Genomic DNA, 17,767 nt, shown 5'->3' with positions numbered 1-17,767 from the left:
GTTTATGTTCACACGCTGCCCGGCCCCGCCACCCCCGAAAAAACCGCAAAGACCTTTTTCCGCCCCAAAAGCGCCTTTTCTATCCGAAAGGGCCTTTTCTCCGCCCCCGAAAGCGCCTTTTCCATCCCGAAAGCGCATTTTCAACCCCCCTAAAAAACCGCCTTGGCTGCGGCAGGTGTAAACCGAGGGATGAGCCCCCTCGGACCCCCCTGCCCCGAGGGCACCGGCCCAGCCCGGGGATGCGGAGCCCCCTCCGAGGAGCCCCCGCACCGCGGCTCGGCCACCGCACAAACCACGCACCCGGAGCTTTCGGTCTTATTTTGGTTTTCTTTCGTAAAAATGTTTATTTAAACTTTTTTTTTTTGTTTAATTTTTTTTTCTCCTTTTACAACAATAAAATATTGCGTCAATATAAACCCCTTGACTAAAACTGGTCGACAACCAAACGTTACAGCCACTCGTGTGTTTCGTTATTATTTTTATCCGACACCCATTTAGGCGCTTTTTTTTGTCGTTTCTCTCTGAAACGTTTCTTTTTTTTAATCTCTCTCTTTTTTTTTTTAAACATAATGCGGAATTTATTGAAAATAAATAATTGTTGGCAACTGCAATAGGCAATTTTGGATAAAATAGTTGAAAAAAGCAACCTTTAATGAAAATAGCGTTTATTATACATCAGTTACTAAATGAATAAACTAAATGATCTTTCTTTAAATTAATAACTTCCAAAAAACGTTTAATATACAAAACTGTACAGTTATAAAGTTGGCAGAAATAGGCAGGTCCTCAGTGTCATTTTTTTCTTTTTTTTTTTTTCTTTTTTTCTTAATTTTTTTTTGGTTTTTTTTTTTTTTTTAGCGCTTACTGAAAAATACTTGAAAAATATAAATGTGGAAAGGAAAAAATCATCTGGAGGGCGAGGGGAGGGAGCGGGGCTGTACGGGGTCCCGGGTGCGGGGGGTCCCGGGTGCGGGGGGAGCCCGGCCCTGCCCGGCGGCCCCGGGGGGTGCAGGAGCACCCACCCACCCACACAACCCCCGTGGGTGGGTGCGTGGGCGCTGCACCCCCGTCCTTGTGTCCAACAAGGGGCGAGGAGAGGGGGCGGTTACAGCTCTGCACCTCCCTGTGCCCAAAAAAGGGTTCTGCGTTTAGCATTTTACTGACTTTTCCTTTGTTTTGTTGTTTTGGTTTGGTTTGTTTTTTTTTTTCTCCCTGTTCGTTTTGTCGCTGATTATATTTTTTCCCCCTCCCTATAAAAGCTTTTCCACAAATCCAGCATCTCCCTGTGACACGGAAAGAAGCTCAGCGTGAACCAAATGCAGGTGTTTTCTGTCCCAATCCATCCCTCCCTCCCCCCCTCTCCCCGAAATTCATGAGACACCTCATTCCTCTTCACTATCGAAACAAAATACAGAGAAACCGATTTCCGAAGCCAAAGCGCAGAAGGATAAAGGTGTTTTACTACAGACCTCTCAGTCTGGCGCTGATCAAAAAGCCCAACTCATCTTCGGAAAGAAAAAAAGACTGGCAAATGCCACGGGTTTGGTTGTGATGCTTAATTTCGGGTAAATCTCTCAGAAATAATTATTTTTTTATATATATATATAAAATTTTTGTTTTCCTTGGGAGAAGAATGGCGGGGGGGAAGGTCAGGATTGTTACCCGACCGTTTTACGGTGTTGGGAAGTTCTTGAAAAAGGAAGAAAAAAGCTGCAACAAATAAGCCTGTTCTTCACATCGGTGCGGGGGCTCCGCGGGTGCGGAGGGACCCCCGTGTCCTCGGGGAAAGGGGGGAAGGCGAGGAAGGGCCGCGGCCGCCCTGCCCCGTCCCCGCTGGGTGACATTGCCGGTGGCGTGGGCAAGGGAGAAACGCTTTTGACTGCTCGATTCGGTACAAATTAGGTCACAAATATTGTGTACAGTTTGTAGTAAAACACCTCAGACATTTAAAAACGCTATATAAGTCTTTAAAAATGCAAAACTAGTCTATTGTAAAACAGATTCACCTGAAATACAGCTGATATAACCAAGGCGCTGGAAGGTTATTCATAGGCACACATCTGTCTTTCCTTTTCTGTCGGGTTTTTCGTTTTGTGTTTGTTTTTGATTTTTTTTTAAATTTTTTTCCCATGGGTTTTCCTTTTTTTTTCTTTTTTTTTTTCTCTATTTTTCCTTTCCGTTGGGGTTTTGTTTTTGTTGTGTGGTCGGGTTTTGTTGGGTGGGTTGTTTTTTTTTTTTTTTTTTTCCTTCGTCCAAGCGGAGCCCGAAAAACAAACCTTGTCTGCGAGTAAACACCGTGTGTGACCAGCGGGAAGGTCGGAGAGAGGAATAAAAATATTGCCGAGGCGGCGGCGGGCGGGGACCCCGCGCCGCGACTCCCGAAAGCATAAGTTAAAAGAAAGCCCCGAGGGCAGTCCCGCGGCCGGACCGCGGTCAGAGGTCGTGGCAGCCCGTGTCCGTTTTCACGCCGTGGGAATACACGTCGTGCTGCGGCTGCTCCCCCGGAGGGGTCATGCGCTTCTCCTTCTGCCGCCGGTTGCAGAACCAGACCCGCACCACCTCCTTCTCCAGCTGCAGGCTGTCCGCCAGCGACGAGATCTCCTGGGCGGCCGGCTTGGGGCACTTGAGGAAGTGCGTCTCCAGCACGCCCTTGACACTCACCTCGATGGAGGTCCGCTTCTTCCTCTTCCTCCCCTGCGCCGCGATCTTGTCGATGCTCGTGGGGCTGCCCGTGGAGGAGTCGGCCTCCTCCAGCCACTTGTTCAGCAGCGGCTTCAGCTTGCACATGTTCTTGAAGCTGAGCTGCAGGGCCTCGAAGCGGCAGATGGTGGTCTGCGAGAAGACGTTGCCGTAGAGGGTCCCCAGCGCCAGCCCCACGTCGGCCTGGGTGAAGCCCAGCTTGATGCGGCGCTGCTTGAACTGCTTGGCGAACTGCTCCAGCTCGTCCGAGGTCGGCGTCTCCTCGTCCGAGTGGTCCTGGCAGTGGTGGCCGCCCAGCTCGCCGTGCTCGCCGCCGCCCTCGCCGCGCAGCCCCGGGTGCAAGCCCTGCCCGGCGGCGGCGGCGGGCGGCGGGGTGAGCCCGCCGTGCTCCAGCATCCCGCCCACCGCGAACCCGCCCTGCGAGTACACGCCGAGGGGCTGCCCGGCGGCGGCGGCGGCGGCGGCGGCGGGGGCGGCGAGCGAGGCGCTGTGCGCCGGGCTGGCCCCCCAGGCGCTGGGGTGGTTGGCGTGGGGCGAGTGGTGGGAGACGTGGGGCGAGCGGTGGTGGATGATGGCGCCCAGCTGCAGGTCCTCGCGGCCCGGCTTCACGTCGGGCTGCTCCAGGGGGCCGCCCGCCAGCGCCGCGGGCCAGGGCGCGCCGTCGCTCAGGCTGGTCACCCAGTGATGCCCCAGCGGGTGCCCATTGCCCGGGACGCCCTGCAGGTACTCGCTCTGCAGCAGCTTCTGCGGGCTGCGGAACGGGCTGCCCTGCTGCATGCCCGCGCCCTCGGCGTGGGCGAGCGCGCCGGCGCCCAGCAGGCCGTAGGGGTTGGAGGCGGCTGTGGCCATGGCCGCCGCAGCCCCACGAGTTATACTGAGCGGCCGCCGCCGCGCCGGGCTTTGACATCCAGCGGCACGGCGGGCCGGCGGCGGCCGCGCCGTGACTGGCACCCGCCGCGCCCAATCGCGCCGCGCGGCCGCCCGCGCCGACCAATGGGAGCGGCGCGGGGGCGGGGCGAGGCGGAGGAGGGCGGGGCCGGGGCGCCGCGCGGGCGCGAGGCAGGAAGTGAATCACTCCGCCGGCACCGGGGCCGGGCGCGAGGCGGCCCCGCCGCGTTAACTCCTTCCGCGCCGCGCGGGCACCGGGGGCTGCGGGGGAGCGACGGGAACGGGGAGGGAGGGGGCGCGGGGGCACGGCTTAAATGGGGAGCGATTAGCACCGGGGAGAGCGCGGCAGAGGTTAAACGGCGGCGGCTGCGCTGCGGAGCCACCGCGGGGCTGCCCCGCCGCCCCCGCACGCCGGGCCGGGCTCCGGGGCTCAGCGCCCGCTCCTCCCGCGGTGCTGCCGTCCCGGGCTGCCCGGCCCTGCCCGCCCCTCCTCCCCCAGCCCCGAGCCGCCGCGCTCCGTCGGGAGAGAAAACTCAGAAAAAACCCCAAAATAATAAAAAGCAGCCCCGAAAGGAGCTCCCCCGGCCCCGCCGCCGGTGCGTCCCGCTGGTGTCCCTCGAAGTTGGCGGCGCGGAGCGCACGGGCGCTGTGTGCGCCCGGCGGGCGGGCTGCGGGGCGAAACGGCAAAAAAAGGGCAGAAAAGGGAAAATAACGGGGGAAAAGGCGAGCGCGGTGCCCAGGCACCCCCCGGGGGGCAGCTCTGAGCCCACCCGGCTCGCCAGGGCCCGCCGGGCACAGCCCCGCACCCCCCGAGCCCCGGCGGGGCGGGCGGAGGAGAAGCCCCGGGACCCCCCGACCCGCTCCCGAGTTCCAAAATGACCTTTCCCCGCGTCGTTTCGGAGGTAACCGAGCTGCGTAATTATATTTGCACTTCCAGAAGACTGCATCAGAGTCCCCTTATTGGTTTGAAATTCCATTAAATATATTGCAAGAGCTCCTAGGTTAAGCTTGATTTAAATTTGCATACATTTTCATATATTTAGCAGAAATAAAAGAAGGCTTGCAGCTACCAGAAAGTCATTAAGGCATTAGTTTCTCTGAGAAGACAGATCTGAAGAAAATTCAAGAAAATGAGAAAATAGATCTAAATAAGGTGAGCGCTCCTCTGGTTCCTTCCGAGCCGGGTCCCGTCGCTTTGCTCATTATAATAATAATAATCACAATAATTTCTCGCCGGGGCAGCGTGTGAGAGGGGTAAAGGCAGGGCCGGGTGGTGAAGGAGCAGAGCGGGCTGCGTGGCTGGAGGCAGATCGCGATATATCGGGGAGGCTGCGGGTCCCCGGCGGGCACCGCCGCGCTGCGCACCCGCGGGGGTGCGGGGAGGGGGGGGCGGCTGGGGAAAGGCATAAAAAATAAGGCAAAGTAAATAAGAAATGAAGTTTGCGGGTAGAGCGGCGGCGGTGGGGGGGTGTGTGTGTGGCAGGGGGGGCGGCGGGGGGTCGGGAGTGGGAATGTCCCTGCCGGAGCCCCGCTCCCCGCGCGGGGTGTGCGGGCGGTGCGGGGCGCGCAGCACCGCGGCCGAGCCCGGCGGAGCGCGGGGAGGGCAGGGAAGGAGTTATAGCAGCAGGCTCTTCCTTGTTGGTTGGGTTTTTTTAGCCTTTTCATTTTTTCCCCTTTCCTTTTTTTTTCTTTTCTTTTTTTTTTTTTTTTTTCCCCCACTCTCCGCCTTCACAAGCTCCTCGAAATAAACATCCCCGGAGCCCGCGGGAAAAAGAGAGGAAAAAAAAAAAAAAAAAGCCAACCAACCAAAAAACCCCCCCAACAACATCAAATCCGCACTGTATAAAAACGTAACTAAATTATTTAAAATTAATTTGCACTTTAACTTCCGAAACAATTTTTCAAATCCCATCGCCCGTGAAAATAGATGTTCAGATCCGTCGTTTAATTAAGGCAGAGTCTCTAGCAGGGAAATAAAACCCCGAACGTCCCATTTTAATCTTTGCTGCAAATGTAGCTAAGGCAGAGCCCGGCTCCGCTCCTGCCGAGGCGGCTCTCACCTCGCCTAGAGCAGAGTATGGTGGATTTTATAGTGTTTTTATCTGCATATAGTTAAATCTTCTTGCTGTTCTAACTAATCTGCTGGAGAGGGTTTCTTTAGCTCTTTCCTGTCAGTCTAACTTCCCAAGTGTAACAGATGCCGCTCTCAAGCGGTCCTTTCTGCTGCTTTTCTTTATTCAGCCTCGCATATTTCTCCCCATGATCTGGGTTTCCATAGAGAGAGGAATAAAAGGGGGACCATGGCCACAAATCCCCTGCCCCATGCAGAATAAAAGAGCCTTATTCAATAGCCGACCCCGTCTGGACATGGGAGAAAAATAAGTACATGCAAAGCTACTGTTGCAAGAATTTGTAACTTATTTTTCATAGACCGAAACCCATTAAAGTTTTTTTTTTAATTAAAAAAAAATTTAAAAAAACTTTCTGGGTTCGGACCGTGCGCTCCAGCCCTTTGGCTCCGGGTGCCCCCGCCCCGTAGAGACCCGCGTTTGCCCAACAAATAACTCGCTTTAATATCTATTTTTTCTGCTAAATCTTTGGCGTGAAAAAGCTCGCACAATAGCGGGAGGCAGCACCGTCCTGGGGCAGCAAGAAGTCGCTGGAGGGAACCCCCCGCTTTGAAGTGCAGGGATTGTGTGGAGTCCCCCCGGCACAGGCGGGACCGGGGCTTTCTGGGGTCACCCGGGTGCGTGGCGTCCCCTCGGTGTCCCCCACGCGTGGGGCAGGGCGGGCTGTCCCCGCACCAACCCCGCACGTTCCCCTTTAAGAGCTCCAACCCAAGGCGGGGTGCGGTGTGTTTGTGTTCCATAGGAAGGGACCTGGCGCAGAGCGAGCCCAGGAGCGCGTTTATTATCGTGACAGAGCTGATTTTATTATATTTAAGAGATTTTTTTTTCCCCCCTCATTGTTCATCCGCGGGAGGGGAAGGAGGAAAAAAAAAAAAAAAGGAAAAAGGAAAAAAAAAAGGTCTAAAAGGGGTTCGTTTTGATTGTGTTTAATACAGCATGAAGCTCGGAGCGGTAAGCTGTGCCTCGGTGTCGTGACCTCTATATTGAAAACTTCACCTTCAACACAAGTTCACTTTAGAGACAGGACGAGTTAGATTGCGCTTGGTGGGAACAAGTGCAAATTTAAAAACAGAGTCAATCATAACGGGGGTGGGGGCTGGGAAAGGGCAATTTAACCGTTTCTGGAGCCAGGAGTTAAGGTTTGCATTGTGTACATCCAGGCGCTGAAGCCCAGCCACCCATCAGGGCTGAGAAAGCGGCTCCTGGAGCTCCGGAGAGGCTTTGGGAACACCTAACCTGCGTGGGGGAAGCTTAAGAAGTGAAAAGGAATTTACAGAGCATTAGCAGAAATTAGCCAATACCGACACAAGCTCAATTAGTTCTTTTTTTTTTTTTTTTTTCCTGGTCTCTGTTGGCTGCTCTTGAACGTGAGTAAATGCTGTGCAGGGAGAGAGGAGGGAGAGAGCCACACACTGCCATCTCAGAGCCCCAGCCAGGAGATGGACTGACAGATTGCAAATTAAACTAGTCCTAATGTAAGAATGAAAGCAGCCCCCCCCCCCAAATCTTTCCCAGCACCAGCCCGGCAGCAAAGAGCCCGGCACGGAGGGAGCGTGGCTGCGGCTGGGCTGGTCCAGGGAGGGACAATAAAGCCAGTCCCCGGGCAGGAAAAAAATCTCAAGGTAAATAGTATTTGTGTTCTAACTGCTGCGGTTTCCGAAGCGTTTTGGGCGACTCCTCGCTCCTCTGCTCGAATCGCCTGTTATTGTTGTTATTATTATTGTTATTAATATTTCTTTCGACGTTGTTGATGTTTGGAAAAAATGTACTTGCTGCGGGAAAAAAAAAATGTCGTTCATTCGTGCACTACCCCGTCATGTTCAGGTCACTGTTATTTTGGAGTCGGGTCGGTTTTAGCAGGTCTCGTCTCGAACATTTGGTTGATGGAGCGAAAAACCATCAATATTCCGGGAAGTCTCTCCAAAGCGCACAGTTTTGCTGCGGGACCGGTCTGGCCGTTTATTAAATCCACGAATTGAAACGTCGGGTTTTGTTGTGTTTACGGAGAAAAAAGGGATGGGGAGAGAGGGGGCTGCGGCCGCGGACCCTCCTCGGGCGGTGCGTGGCAGCTCCTGAGGTCACGGCAGGAGTTAATAGACCCGCACAACAATGCGGGTCCTTTCCCTTTTACGTAGGCGCTTTCCTCACCGTGCCACTCACACGGGCGTGATGACAAGAATGCGTTTGTTTCATCCCGGACCGAAATCCCGTGGTTTTTTAGTGGTGTGGTGATGTTTTGTTTTGTTGGGTTTTTTTTTTTTTTTTTTGTGAAGCTTCTCGCAGCAAACGGGGGGATACGGTTAAGGATGGGTACCCCCAGCCCCTGAGCAGCTCCTGCCACGCCAGAGGCCATCCTGCCCCAGCTTTAGAAATAATCCACACACAATTCCCGAACGGACAGATTCCTGCTCAGACATATTTAAAAGAAAATGGGTTGGATTTGAACACGCACTAACTGGCTCGCTAGTTAACCTCTGTTGACTAATGAGACACTGAAGACGAATCGCTCTGTTCCTTGGATGACAAATACCTGCGTTGCTGTTTGGTAGCTTAGCGAGCAGTTTCCATGAGGGGTTTGGGGTTTATGTGTTGTGGTTTTCCCCTTTATTTATTTATTTATTTATTAACTATACGTTTTCCCAGCTGTAGCACTCCTCGTGCAAAGCATCCAGCGATGCTCCTGATCCCGCAGAGGGATTGAAACGCCTCCTGCATTTTGAAGCGCCTCGTCGTTCCTAGATTTACGTTTAGAAATACGTAGATGCTGCTGCTAATTCTTGTTTTGTCACAGACTTTTCGCGTGTTTACGGCTTGGTGGAAAGTTTCCTCCCCTCTTCATTCAGGTCGCGCCAACCAAAGCTGTTATAAAAATGAACTTTCAGGCCAGGCTGCCTTGCTGAAAGATGTTTCCTTCGTGAATCGCTCTTGGGCAATGCAGGATGGTGACGGGGGTCGTGAGGCAGGTTGGGCGTGTGCGGTTCCCTGGCACTTCCTGGCACCTTTTCTCTCCCCCCTCGCCCGGGAGAATCCCGGTGAAAGCCTCTGGAGGCTGCAGCATCCCTGCCCCTCTGTGCCCTCCTCGGGCGGGGGGTCCCGGGCACGGCGGGGGCTGCGGGGGAGAAGTTCACGGGGAGGCGGGCGGACAATAAATCACCGCGGGCCCCAGGGCAGCGCACACGGGAGAGTCTCCATCAAAGCGGGGGAGACAGCCCTCGGCTGCGAGAAATAAATGGGAATAAATCAAAGCGGGGGGTGCCCGGGGCAGGGAGGGGGGCGAGCCGGTCCCGCTCCACCCGGGAGCGCCGGAGCAGAGCCGGGGAAAGGCACTCTGCAAACTTTTAATGAAATCACCGGTGCTATCGATTTTTGCGGGTTTTCTCGCCGTGCTTCAGACATTGGAAAGTGTCCCTCTGGGAATGGGGGAGGGGGCAGAAGGCAGCGGTGCAACACGAGCTGTATTGGACATGCAGTTATTTCATATTTTCGAAAATAAACGGCGTCTTTGAGGGTCCACCAGAGAGCAAAGGGACTCCGGGGGCGCTTGAGCCAACTCTTAAAGCTCGGGGTTTAAGCGTGCAGGTATCAGTTTGCAGGCCCTTCGTGGACCTCTGGAGGACCGGGACGGGCTGTTATCCCCGCGATTCCTGATGGAGAACCCCGGGAGAGCGGGCTCTCCCCCTCGGACAACACGGTTGTGAAGTGCCACATCCAAGTGTTTCCTCTTTGCCTCTTCTCCAAACTGTTTAGAAATTACTAGTAGCGGATAAGTAAATTGCAAGTAAACCTAGTGAATTAGGATGATTCTCTATCAGTTTAATTTATGTTTTATAGTTAGTTTAGCCTTCTGATTTGATTGCCTTAGTAATGTGAATTGCCTACAGCTGCTGATGATACAGCTTTAATTCTGTTTTAAAGGTCATGTAAACATGTGCCTGTAGCATAAGGAATGCAAATTCAATTCCCTTTTAATGCTTCCTCACATTCACTTCACAGCCTTCACCTAGAAAATTAGCAGGATTTAATAGGGAACCGTGTGACTGTTGTGATTCCATTAAAAGCCCCTCTCGCCCCCAGGCGTGGCTCTCCCGGGCCACCCCACGCCCGTGACACGGACATGGATGTGCTTCCCACACCCGTTTTGGGGGAAATCGAGTTGTTTTCCGCCCCGTGATGGACTCATCACCTTCACGTGGGAGCTTTAGCTGCAGGTAACTATCCCAGGGCTGGATAAGCCTGCGGCATCACGAGTTACCCCTCAAAGCAGCGGGAGGATCCCACAGGTGTACATCTCTGCGTAAGGCTGGAGTAGAGCTGCGTGTGCCTTTACGTCACGGTGAAAAGCGATGCTGGGAAGGAGAAAAATGGATAAAAATACTTGTTTTTGGGCCGAGGTGGGCTCCCCGCAGCCGCAGGGGGAGAAGCGCGGTGCCAAGGTGATGGGCGTCAATGCGAGACGCCTGCGCCTTGAGGACAGGCATGGTCGAGTTAATTTTTAAACACAACCAGCCCTGAGCTCATCAGAGGTCGCTTCACCCCAGAGCAGGTAAAAAAATTTAAAAAAAGAAAAAAAAAAAAAAAAAGAAAAAAAGAAAAGAAAGGAGAGGAAAAAAATTATGATACCAGTCTGTTCCCCCTAATTCAAAGGGTGTTAGTGAAGTTGCTGGGAAGTTTCGCCTTTGAACGGGCGGGCTCTAACGAGCGGGGAAGAGCGGCAAAAAAACCCACTCTGGAGCCGCTTTGAAAAGGCAACGAGGCGCTCACTGCGAAGAGAACCGGGGCGAGAGGCGATTTCGCGGCCCTTCCAGCAGCAGGGACCCGGCCGGGGCCGGGCGAGCGGGGCCGGGGGCGCCCGGAGCCCCGGGGAGGACGGAGCGGGACCGGGGGGACCCGGGGGAACCGGCCCCTCTCCCCCTGCGCTGTGACGGCGGTGTCGCAAGAGGTACCCCCAACCCTCCTTTGGTGATGGGGTGTTTCCCTGCGCTCGGGGGGTGCCTGTGGGATCCCTCAAACACTTCCCGTCCGCCCGCGGGGTGTGCGGGCAGCATCCTCCCCCCCGGCTTCATCCCCAGCCTCCTAACCAGCATTCCCATCCCTGCCTTCATCCCCAGCACCCCCTGCCTCCACAGCCCTGCCTGTGCCAAGGGCCCCGTGGGCCACCCCACACCTCACTTGCTGTGAAAATGGTTCATTCACCCTCGGGGCCCCCCCGAAGGCCAAAGGAGCCCCAGGTGCTGAAGGCACCTGCCTCCCTTTCCTTGCAGTGAGGGATCCACACCAAGCCCGTGTCCCTCCCTCACAAAAATGTTTTGTTTTTGTTTGGTTTTTTTTCCTTCAAAATCTAAACCTTGTAGTAACAGCTCATTGGTGATTCTGCTAATGTTGCACACCTCATTAAATAGCCCCAAACACAAGGAGGTTTAAATGACTTTATTGAATTAAAAATAGCATAGGAAATCACCTATGGTACTTTCATCAAATAATTACTGTAAACTCTATACATACAACCAGAGATTCCCTTTAACAAATCTATTCATAAAACACGCGGGGGTTTATTTAATGGCTGAAATAACTTAGAGCAGCACAACTCGCTTGAAACGTCGAGCCACACTCGTGCACTTCCTAATACGTTCCTGTGTGTTTCCCTGAGTGTTTTTCTTCCTTATCTTTTTTTATATCTGAAGTTCTATTCCCCTCCTCTACTCCATGTATTTGATCATTTTTTCAAGTCCCTTGGCTGAACCAATCTCTTTTCATGCAGAGGATAAAAAGAGAAAAACTTCAAAGTAGGTTCAGGTAATTAACAGCTGAGGGGAATATAATCTAAACCATAGGCCCTGCTTTGCACCCAGGTCTGCTTTCAGAGCCAGCCGGCAAGGGAGTGCCTATTCCCTATAGCATCCAAATCTGCTTCCTCTGAACAGCTTTGCCAGGCCTCCAGTTATCACATCTGCATTTCAAACACCATGTCTCTGGCATTAATTATTAATTAGCCTACAGTCACCCCAGAGGATTTAAGTTCCAGCCTGCACATACTTATTCATTGACCTCTATCTTAGTTTTTGTTGGAAAAAACCCACTAGAATGCTTAATAATTTCCTTTCTCTCAGACCCTCTGTTCTAGTTTCATGGCAGGGAAACAGTATATTTTGAGATGGAAAATCACAGGGTTGTCTAGAAATTTGTTTAGAGCAAAACGTTATGTCAAGAGTTTGAACAAACCATTTCAAAAGATTTAGAAGGAGTTTTGTGTGAGTGTTTTTACCTCTGACAAATGAATTTATGGATTTCCCAGAACTGAGAGATGGTGGATGCAAACACGAGGCGGTTTGGGGCTGGGTGGAACAGGGCTCTGTGTGCACTTTAAAAATACAAACTGGATTTAATTACTGGGCAGCACATTTATAGGATCAAACTAAGGCAAACGTTTGTTTGAAAGCTCTGGGGTTACTCTGCCATTGACACGGGGAAGAATGAAAATAAAAATGCTCTTGCAAGGCACGTTAGTGCTTGGGCATTAAATCTGTGCTCCATCCTCAGGAATATGGAACTGCAGAAGTCTGTTTTGTATCAGTCCCAAGGTAGTTTGGAAGAGGCTCTTTAGACATTAGAATAAGAACAAATCTTACTCCTGCCTTCTGAGCCGTTGTGTTTCTTGATATCAAGGTTCCAGTGGTTAAAAAAAAAAAAGAAAAAAAAAATCCAAGTAATCACGTTTATATGAATCTCTTTTCACAATGCTCCATGAAATTCAAAGTGTTTGTCAGAGCTTGGATGAGCTGTATGTTGGATGCTGCCTTTTGTTAGTGGATTTTGATGCTACAATATCCCACTCCCCTGACTGAGTCCTTTTTTAAATGCAATTATCCCGGGACAAACTTCCTGAAATATTTGCCCTGGCTTCTCATTTTTATTTGTGGCAGTGCTATCTCAAATAATCATTGAGACATAAAATATTCCTCCACTTTGTTTCCCAAGGAAGTGTTTAGTCTGTAATCACGAGGTCAGACTGGTTAACTTCTGTGCCAGCCTAGAATTGATTTTTGAAAGCGTTTAATCTACGCCTAAGACTCTTTGAATTTCTATTTAGTGAAGGATATGGAAGAGAGCTCTGATGCACAAACACACGTTGTTAAACTGCTGGGCTATCTCGGGAAACTAAAATGCATTTTTCCAAAATTGCAGCTAAACCAGCCCTTTCTGGAAATCACAAGCCTGGTGTGCCTGTGCTGCAGTAAATGAGCACCTGAAAATAGATGGAGGGACTGAGGCTGTTGACTTCCATGAGGGATCTCTCTCCTCAGCCTCCCTGAGAGTTTTGAAGGGTTGGCTTGTTGCTGCTCTTTTATTATTTTCCCATTTTATGAACAGATCTGGGGAGTGTTCAGCGTTCAGTAATAACTATTTTTGCCTCTGCTTCAAATATTTAGAATAATTCCTACATTCAATTTAAACAGAAAAAGTGCTTCTATTTTACAAGAAAAAGAGGAACAGAAATACTTCAAATTTAATTTCCAGAAAGATGATTCCCATTTATAAACCAACAGATTGTATCTTGGTGTTGAAGAGGGAAGTAGATCTAGATTATTTTAATAAGACATCCAGGACCTTTTAATCACTTCTACAGTGATACTAATACCAGTAATAACAGTGATAATGGAAAAAAACCCTGGTGTGAAACCAGGGCTGGAATCTGTTCTTGGTAAATGTCAGAATGTTTCTGAAATTAAAACTTAGCTGTTAATGTAGCTCTGTACTGTATGAATATTAAAGAGGAATAAGGACTAAATTTCTTCCACAGCAGAGTGAGATGTTGTTTTAGAAAACAAACCACGTGGCAGCTCCATTTGCAGGGATGGATCTGGGGTGATTTTAAGGGATGGTGGGGGTTAAGGGCTGCTGGGCTGGGAGCTTGCTGGTCTGAGCCCTCAGATGTGTCTCCTCGTTTTTCCTGTCATTTACATCCATTGCCATTTATTCACCAGGTTCTTGGGATGGAGGTTCCATGCCCCAAGACTGGAAAACTGTTACCAGTGCTGTTAAATTACAGTTTTGTGTGGTTATAATGCCAGGAGTGAGGAAAGCATGAATGTACAGATACAGTGGGTTTGACATGTTGTGAAATATTTGTACTGTTCTTGTTATGAGAGATGAATTTCTGTAAGAAGCCTATTTTATGGTTCATTTTATATATATTTGCACTTATAGTTTTCTGTTAAAGCTCAAATATTTTACTCTGTTGGTAAGAACTAACCCTTGGCAAGTCTGGAAATGCTTTGACCCCTGTTGGTATTATACTCTTCCTTTTTTTTTAAATTTAATTTAATTTTATTTTTTGTTTAAAATAACTCCTGCAATAGTTTTCCAGCAGTGCCTGACATCCACCAAGGACCGAGCTGTAACTGCATTTTGTATTTCGAACGTTTCACATGAACATGTCTTGCATTCAGATTTGTAGGTTGCAGCTCACTTTTTATGTAGAGAAGCCACATGGGTAATTCTGATTTTCAATTACTTGAAGAGTGATTATAGCAAAAGACTGTTGATTCCTTGTGTGTTTGAAGTCCATGGGCATCTCTTGATGAAGCCTTGGATGGTGTGTTGAGGGAATCTCTCCCACCTGTGCACTTGTGGGTGGGGATAAAAGCTCTTGTACGAAGAGTGGGAGAAGGTGGAGATGTCTGCAGGTAGTGCTGTGTCAGCAGAGATGGGTTCTTATCAGATTAAGAAGAGAATGTGGGGCCAGACCCTCCACTGGCATCACTGGGCACGGTGGTACTGGAATTTGGGGGCAAGGCTGAGTTGTGCGGGTGGGAGCTGTGCGTGGTCTCTCCAAAGGGGTGAACGAGTGGCATCAGAATTACTCTGCAAAATGCCTGAAGGCACCCCAGCCCCTCGAGGATCCTTTGCCCCCTTGATGGTGCCATGTGGTAAAGGTCGAGTGGACCTGGTGTGAGGAGGGTGTGAGCAGAGGTTAGCAGGGAAGGGCCAGCAGGTGCCTGTGGCACAGGAGGTGTCACAGAGGCTCAGGCTGTGACAGCAGTGGTGGCTTCAGCGTGGTGCCCCTTCCCTGAGGTGTCTCTGTACGTGCCCAGAGCACCAAAGCCCACCTGGAACCCACCCTTTCCCTTAGCACAACCTTATCACAAATCCACTCCTCAACTTTGCTTTGAGCCCCCTCAGCCCTGAAAACCCCCAGGTGTGTCACCCTTAGCCCCCCTCGCTGCCCCCAGCCCGGTGTTCCATCTCACAGTGTACAACCCATCGTGTTTTAGCTCCTCCCGAGGCCGCGCTGAGCACTCAGGGCTGAGCCTGGCCCACAGCCAGCCCACAGCCCCCTGCTCGCTGCCAGAGTGACCTGCAGGCTTTGTGGGGTGGTTCCTGCCAGGCAATCTCTTGGCACAGCCGGGCACATCCTGCCTCTGGACCTGCCACCTCCAGCCCGGGGCTGCCGTGGCACTGGGGCCACACTCCACAGCTTCCCCCTGCCCAGAGGCTCCCTTGGCCCTGCCTCTAGGTAGAGTTTTAAAAACTTCCTAGAGTTTCTTATCCTCTCCCTTTTTCCCCCTATTTTTTTGGATATGTTTGGGTTTTTTCCCCTATTTTTTTTAGTTTCTTTTTCCCGCTCCAAGCATTAAATGGCTGGAGCTCCACTTACTGCCTTTGTTGGGGGTTTAACTTTATCATGGAATGAGTTAATGGGGCCAGGATGCCCCTTGCAGCAAATTATCACAATCTGGGTGACTTTTTATCAGCTGAAAATCCAGCCCACCGGTTGCAAATAATGATTCCTGCAATTAAACCCTACATCACCAAAATCATAGAATCTTAGAATGATTTAGGTTGGAAAGGACCTTAAAGATCATCTTTTTCCAACCCCCTTGCTGTGGCCAGGAGGAAAAAAAAAAAAAAGAGCAGCATGCTTAAAACTTGTTTGTGTATGCAATCCAAAGAATAAGGATGGTATTTGAGAATTTTTGCCTACTATTATTAAGTTTTTAAATCATAACCCAGAGTGTATGTGTGTGCCATGTAACAGCTACCACCAAATCACATGTAACACTCAGTGGTAATTGTGTTCATAATTACGGAGTTAATTGAATTTCTGTAACAGTTAAAATCCAGCATATAAAAAGTCTCCCAAGATTGAATGTTTTAGTTAGGGAAGAACGGGCTCTTTTGGAATATTGAATAAGACGAAAGCAGTTCTCATATACACGTGGGCTGAAGACTAATAAAGTAACCTCCCCAAATGAAACTTCTCCATAAATGCTGTTCCAAATGAAATGGGGGGGGGTCACAGAGAAGCCACGAATTTTTGCAGTGCCCCACAAAGGAGAAGCAGTGTGTGCTGAGGTATTCGAGAACTGGAGAGAGACACGTTAGAGAAGCTGCAGCATCTGCATCTGCCAGGCTTGTGAGCTGTTAGGAGGGCTCTAGAAATGCACTGCTGCCAGATTAGCACAGCTGTTAACAGTGGAATGTTGTAACAACGGGCTAGATAGTCGAATTTTGCTTTAGTGTTTGACTGCAGAAGACTGGTATCTTTTAGTTCTGAATTTTAGTTTTTATTTTGTGATCCATTTGGTGTTTTTGTGCCACTTTGGACCAACTTCAGGCTGATTTACAACTCACCAATTGCACAGGGGAGTTGCAGGATGTTGCACCACACAGAACGTGGAGCTGTGTGTCTGCTGTGTGTTATCAATTGATTTAGCTTTGGAGAGAAAAGAATAAGGGCAAGAATTGCCAACATGTTTGATATTAAACCTGGATATCTCACCATGGGCAGAGGTGTCCTCCTGAAAACGAGAAAGGACTGATAAAAACATATTGGAGTCTTCTCTCTTCTCTTTTCTCTTTTCTCTTTTCTCTCTTCTCTTCTCTTCTCTTCTCTTCTCTTCTCTTCTCTTCTCTTCTCTTCTCTTCTCTTCTCTTCTCTTCTCTTTCTCTTCTCTTTCTCTTCTCTTTCTCTTCTCTTTCTCTTCTCTTTCTCTTTTCTCTTTCTCTTCTCTTCTCTTCTCTTCTCTTCTCTTCTCTTCTCTTCTCTTCTCTTCTCTTCTCTTCTCTTCTCTTCTCTTCTCTTCTCTTCTCTTCTCTTCTCTTCTCTTCTCTTCTCTCACTAAGAAAAATAATGCCTCTTTTTTTTTTCTAAGAAAGAATTTTTTTTTTAAATTTTACTTATTGCAAGAACAGTGGCAGCTAAACATTTTTAGCAATGAAATAATACACATTTGGAAAAAAACAGTCTCAAATGTCAGCAAAGATAGTAATGACCCAGCTCTGCAGGAAATGCAGCTCCAATACCCCTTTTCCAAAGGATCATGTGTGGAGTTTCATTATTTTCTAGTAAGATTCACAGGAGGCTGTTCCTTTTAATATCCTGTTTTTCCTACTGACGAGATCGACCTGAGTTGGGTAAAATATAAAATATTGATAATTAGACCTGAGGACCCTCATCTTTGGTAGCAGAGTTTCCACTCACCGCTCCATCTGTTAAAAAGTTGCCCATTCGTTTCGGTGGCTGGAATTTATTTTAAATATTCTTGATGTGAGTTGATGTAGCTAAAAAAAAAAAAAAAAAAAGGAAATTCCCCCCAAAGTCCCCCGAAGTGCAGGGGTTTATTTGTGTTGTCTCTGCCTCCCAAGCCCCGCTCCCCTCCCCCAGCAGCCGCACTACAAAGCGTGTTGTACAGGGACTCCATTAATCCTACATTTCCTAGATGGTATCTGAGGCACAGTGGGTTTCCACAGAAATTAATTTGTCCTGACAACAGGCCTAAAGATTGGAGTCCAGGGATCACTTGGCAAATTCCCTTTAAACTGAGCACAATAATAAACAGAAAGCTGATAACGACAGTTCTCAAAGACCACACAGAGGCCGGGCCCGAGCCCAGGGCTCGCCGTGGATCCGCCGGTGCCTCCGATAACAGCACCGGGGCTCGACTCCTGAGAGGAAAATGAGCCCCTGCTTTATGCACCTTTTAATGCCCCAGCCCTGAGCAGGGCTACCTTCAGCCAGCAACCTGCTTTTTTAACTCTTCTCTGCAATA

The 17,767-nt window shown here is 50.1% G+C and overlaps 1 protein-coding gene and 1 long non-coding RNA gene across 22 annotated transcripts in view; one reads left to right on the top strand and one right to left on the bottom strand.

The window, feature by feature from the left end:
* Positions 1 to 313: 313 nt before the first annotated feature.
* POU3F4 (POU class 3 homeobox 4) lies at positions 314 to 3,587 on the bottom strand. The gene has a single exon (XM_050310278.1). It carries the CDS (start codon positions 3,547 to 3,549, stop codon positions 2,434 to 2,436), a length of 1,116 nt encoding a protein of 371 aa, XP_050166235.1. The 5' UTR covers positions 3,550 to 3,587; the 3' UTR covers positions 314 to 2,433.
* Positions 3,588 to 4,291: 704 nt separating this feature from the next.
* Positions 4,292 to 17,767, top strand: part of LOC126637227 (uncharacterized) — an 86,311-nt gene continuing 72,835 nt past the window's right edge. For 9 of the 21 annotated variants that reach the window (XR_007628294.1, XR_007628289.1, XR_007628277.1 and 6 more), the window contains exon 1: positions 4,504 to 4,741. This is a non-coding gene — a long non-coding RNA (uncharacterized LOC126637227). The other 12 variants (XR_007628288.1, XR_007628287.1, XR_007628290.1 and 9 more) reach the window with 7 other exon arrangements.

The sequence above is a fragment of the Myiozetetes cayanensis genome, unplaced genomic scaffold (assembly GCF_022539395.1).
Source record: "Myiozetetes cayanensis isolate MyiCay16 unplaced genomic scaffold, myiCay2020 scf15, whole genome shotgun sequence".
NCBI lineage: Eukaryota > Metazoa > Chordata > Aves > Passeriformes > Tyrannidae > Myiozetetes > Myiozetetes cayanensis.
This window is presented reverse-complemented; position numbering and strand designations above follow the sequence as displayed.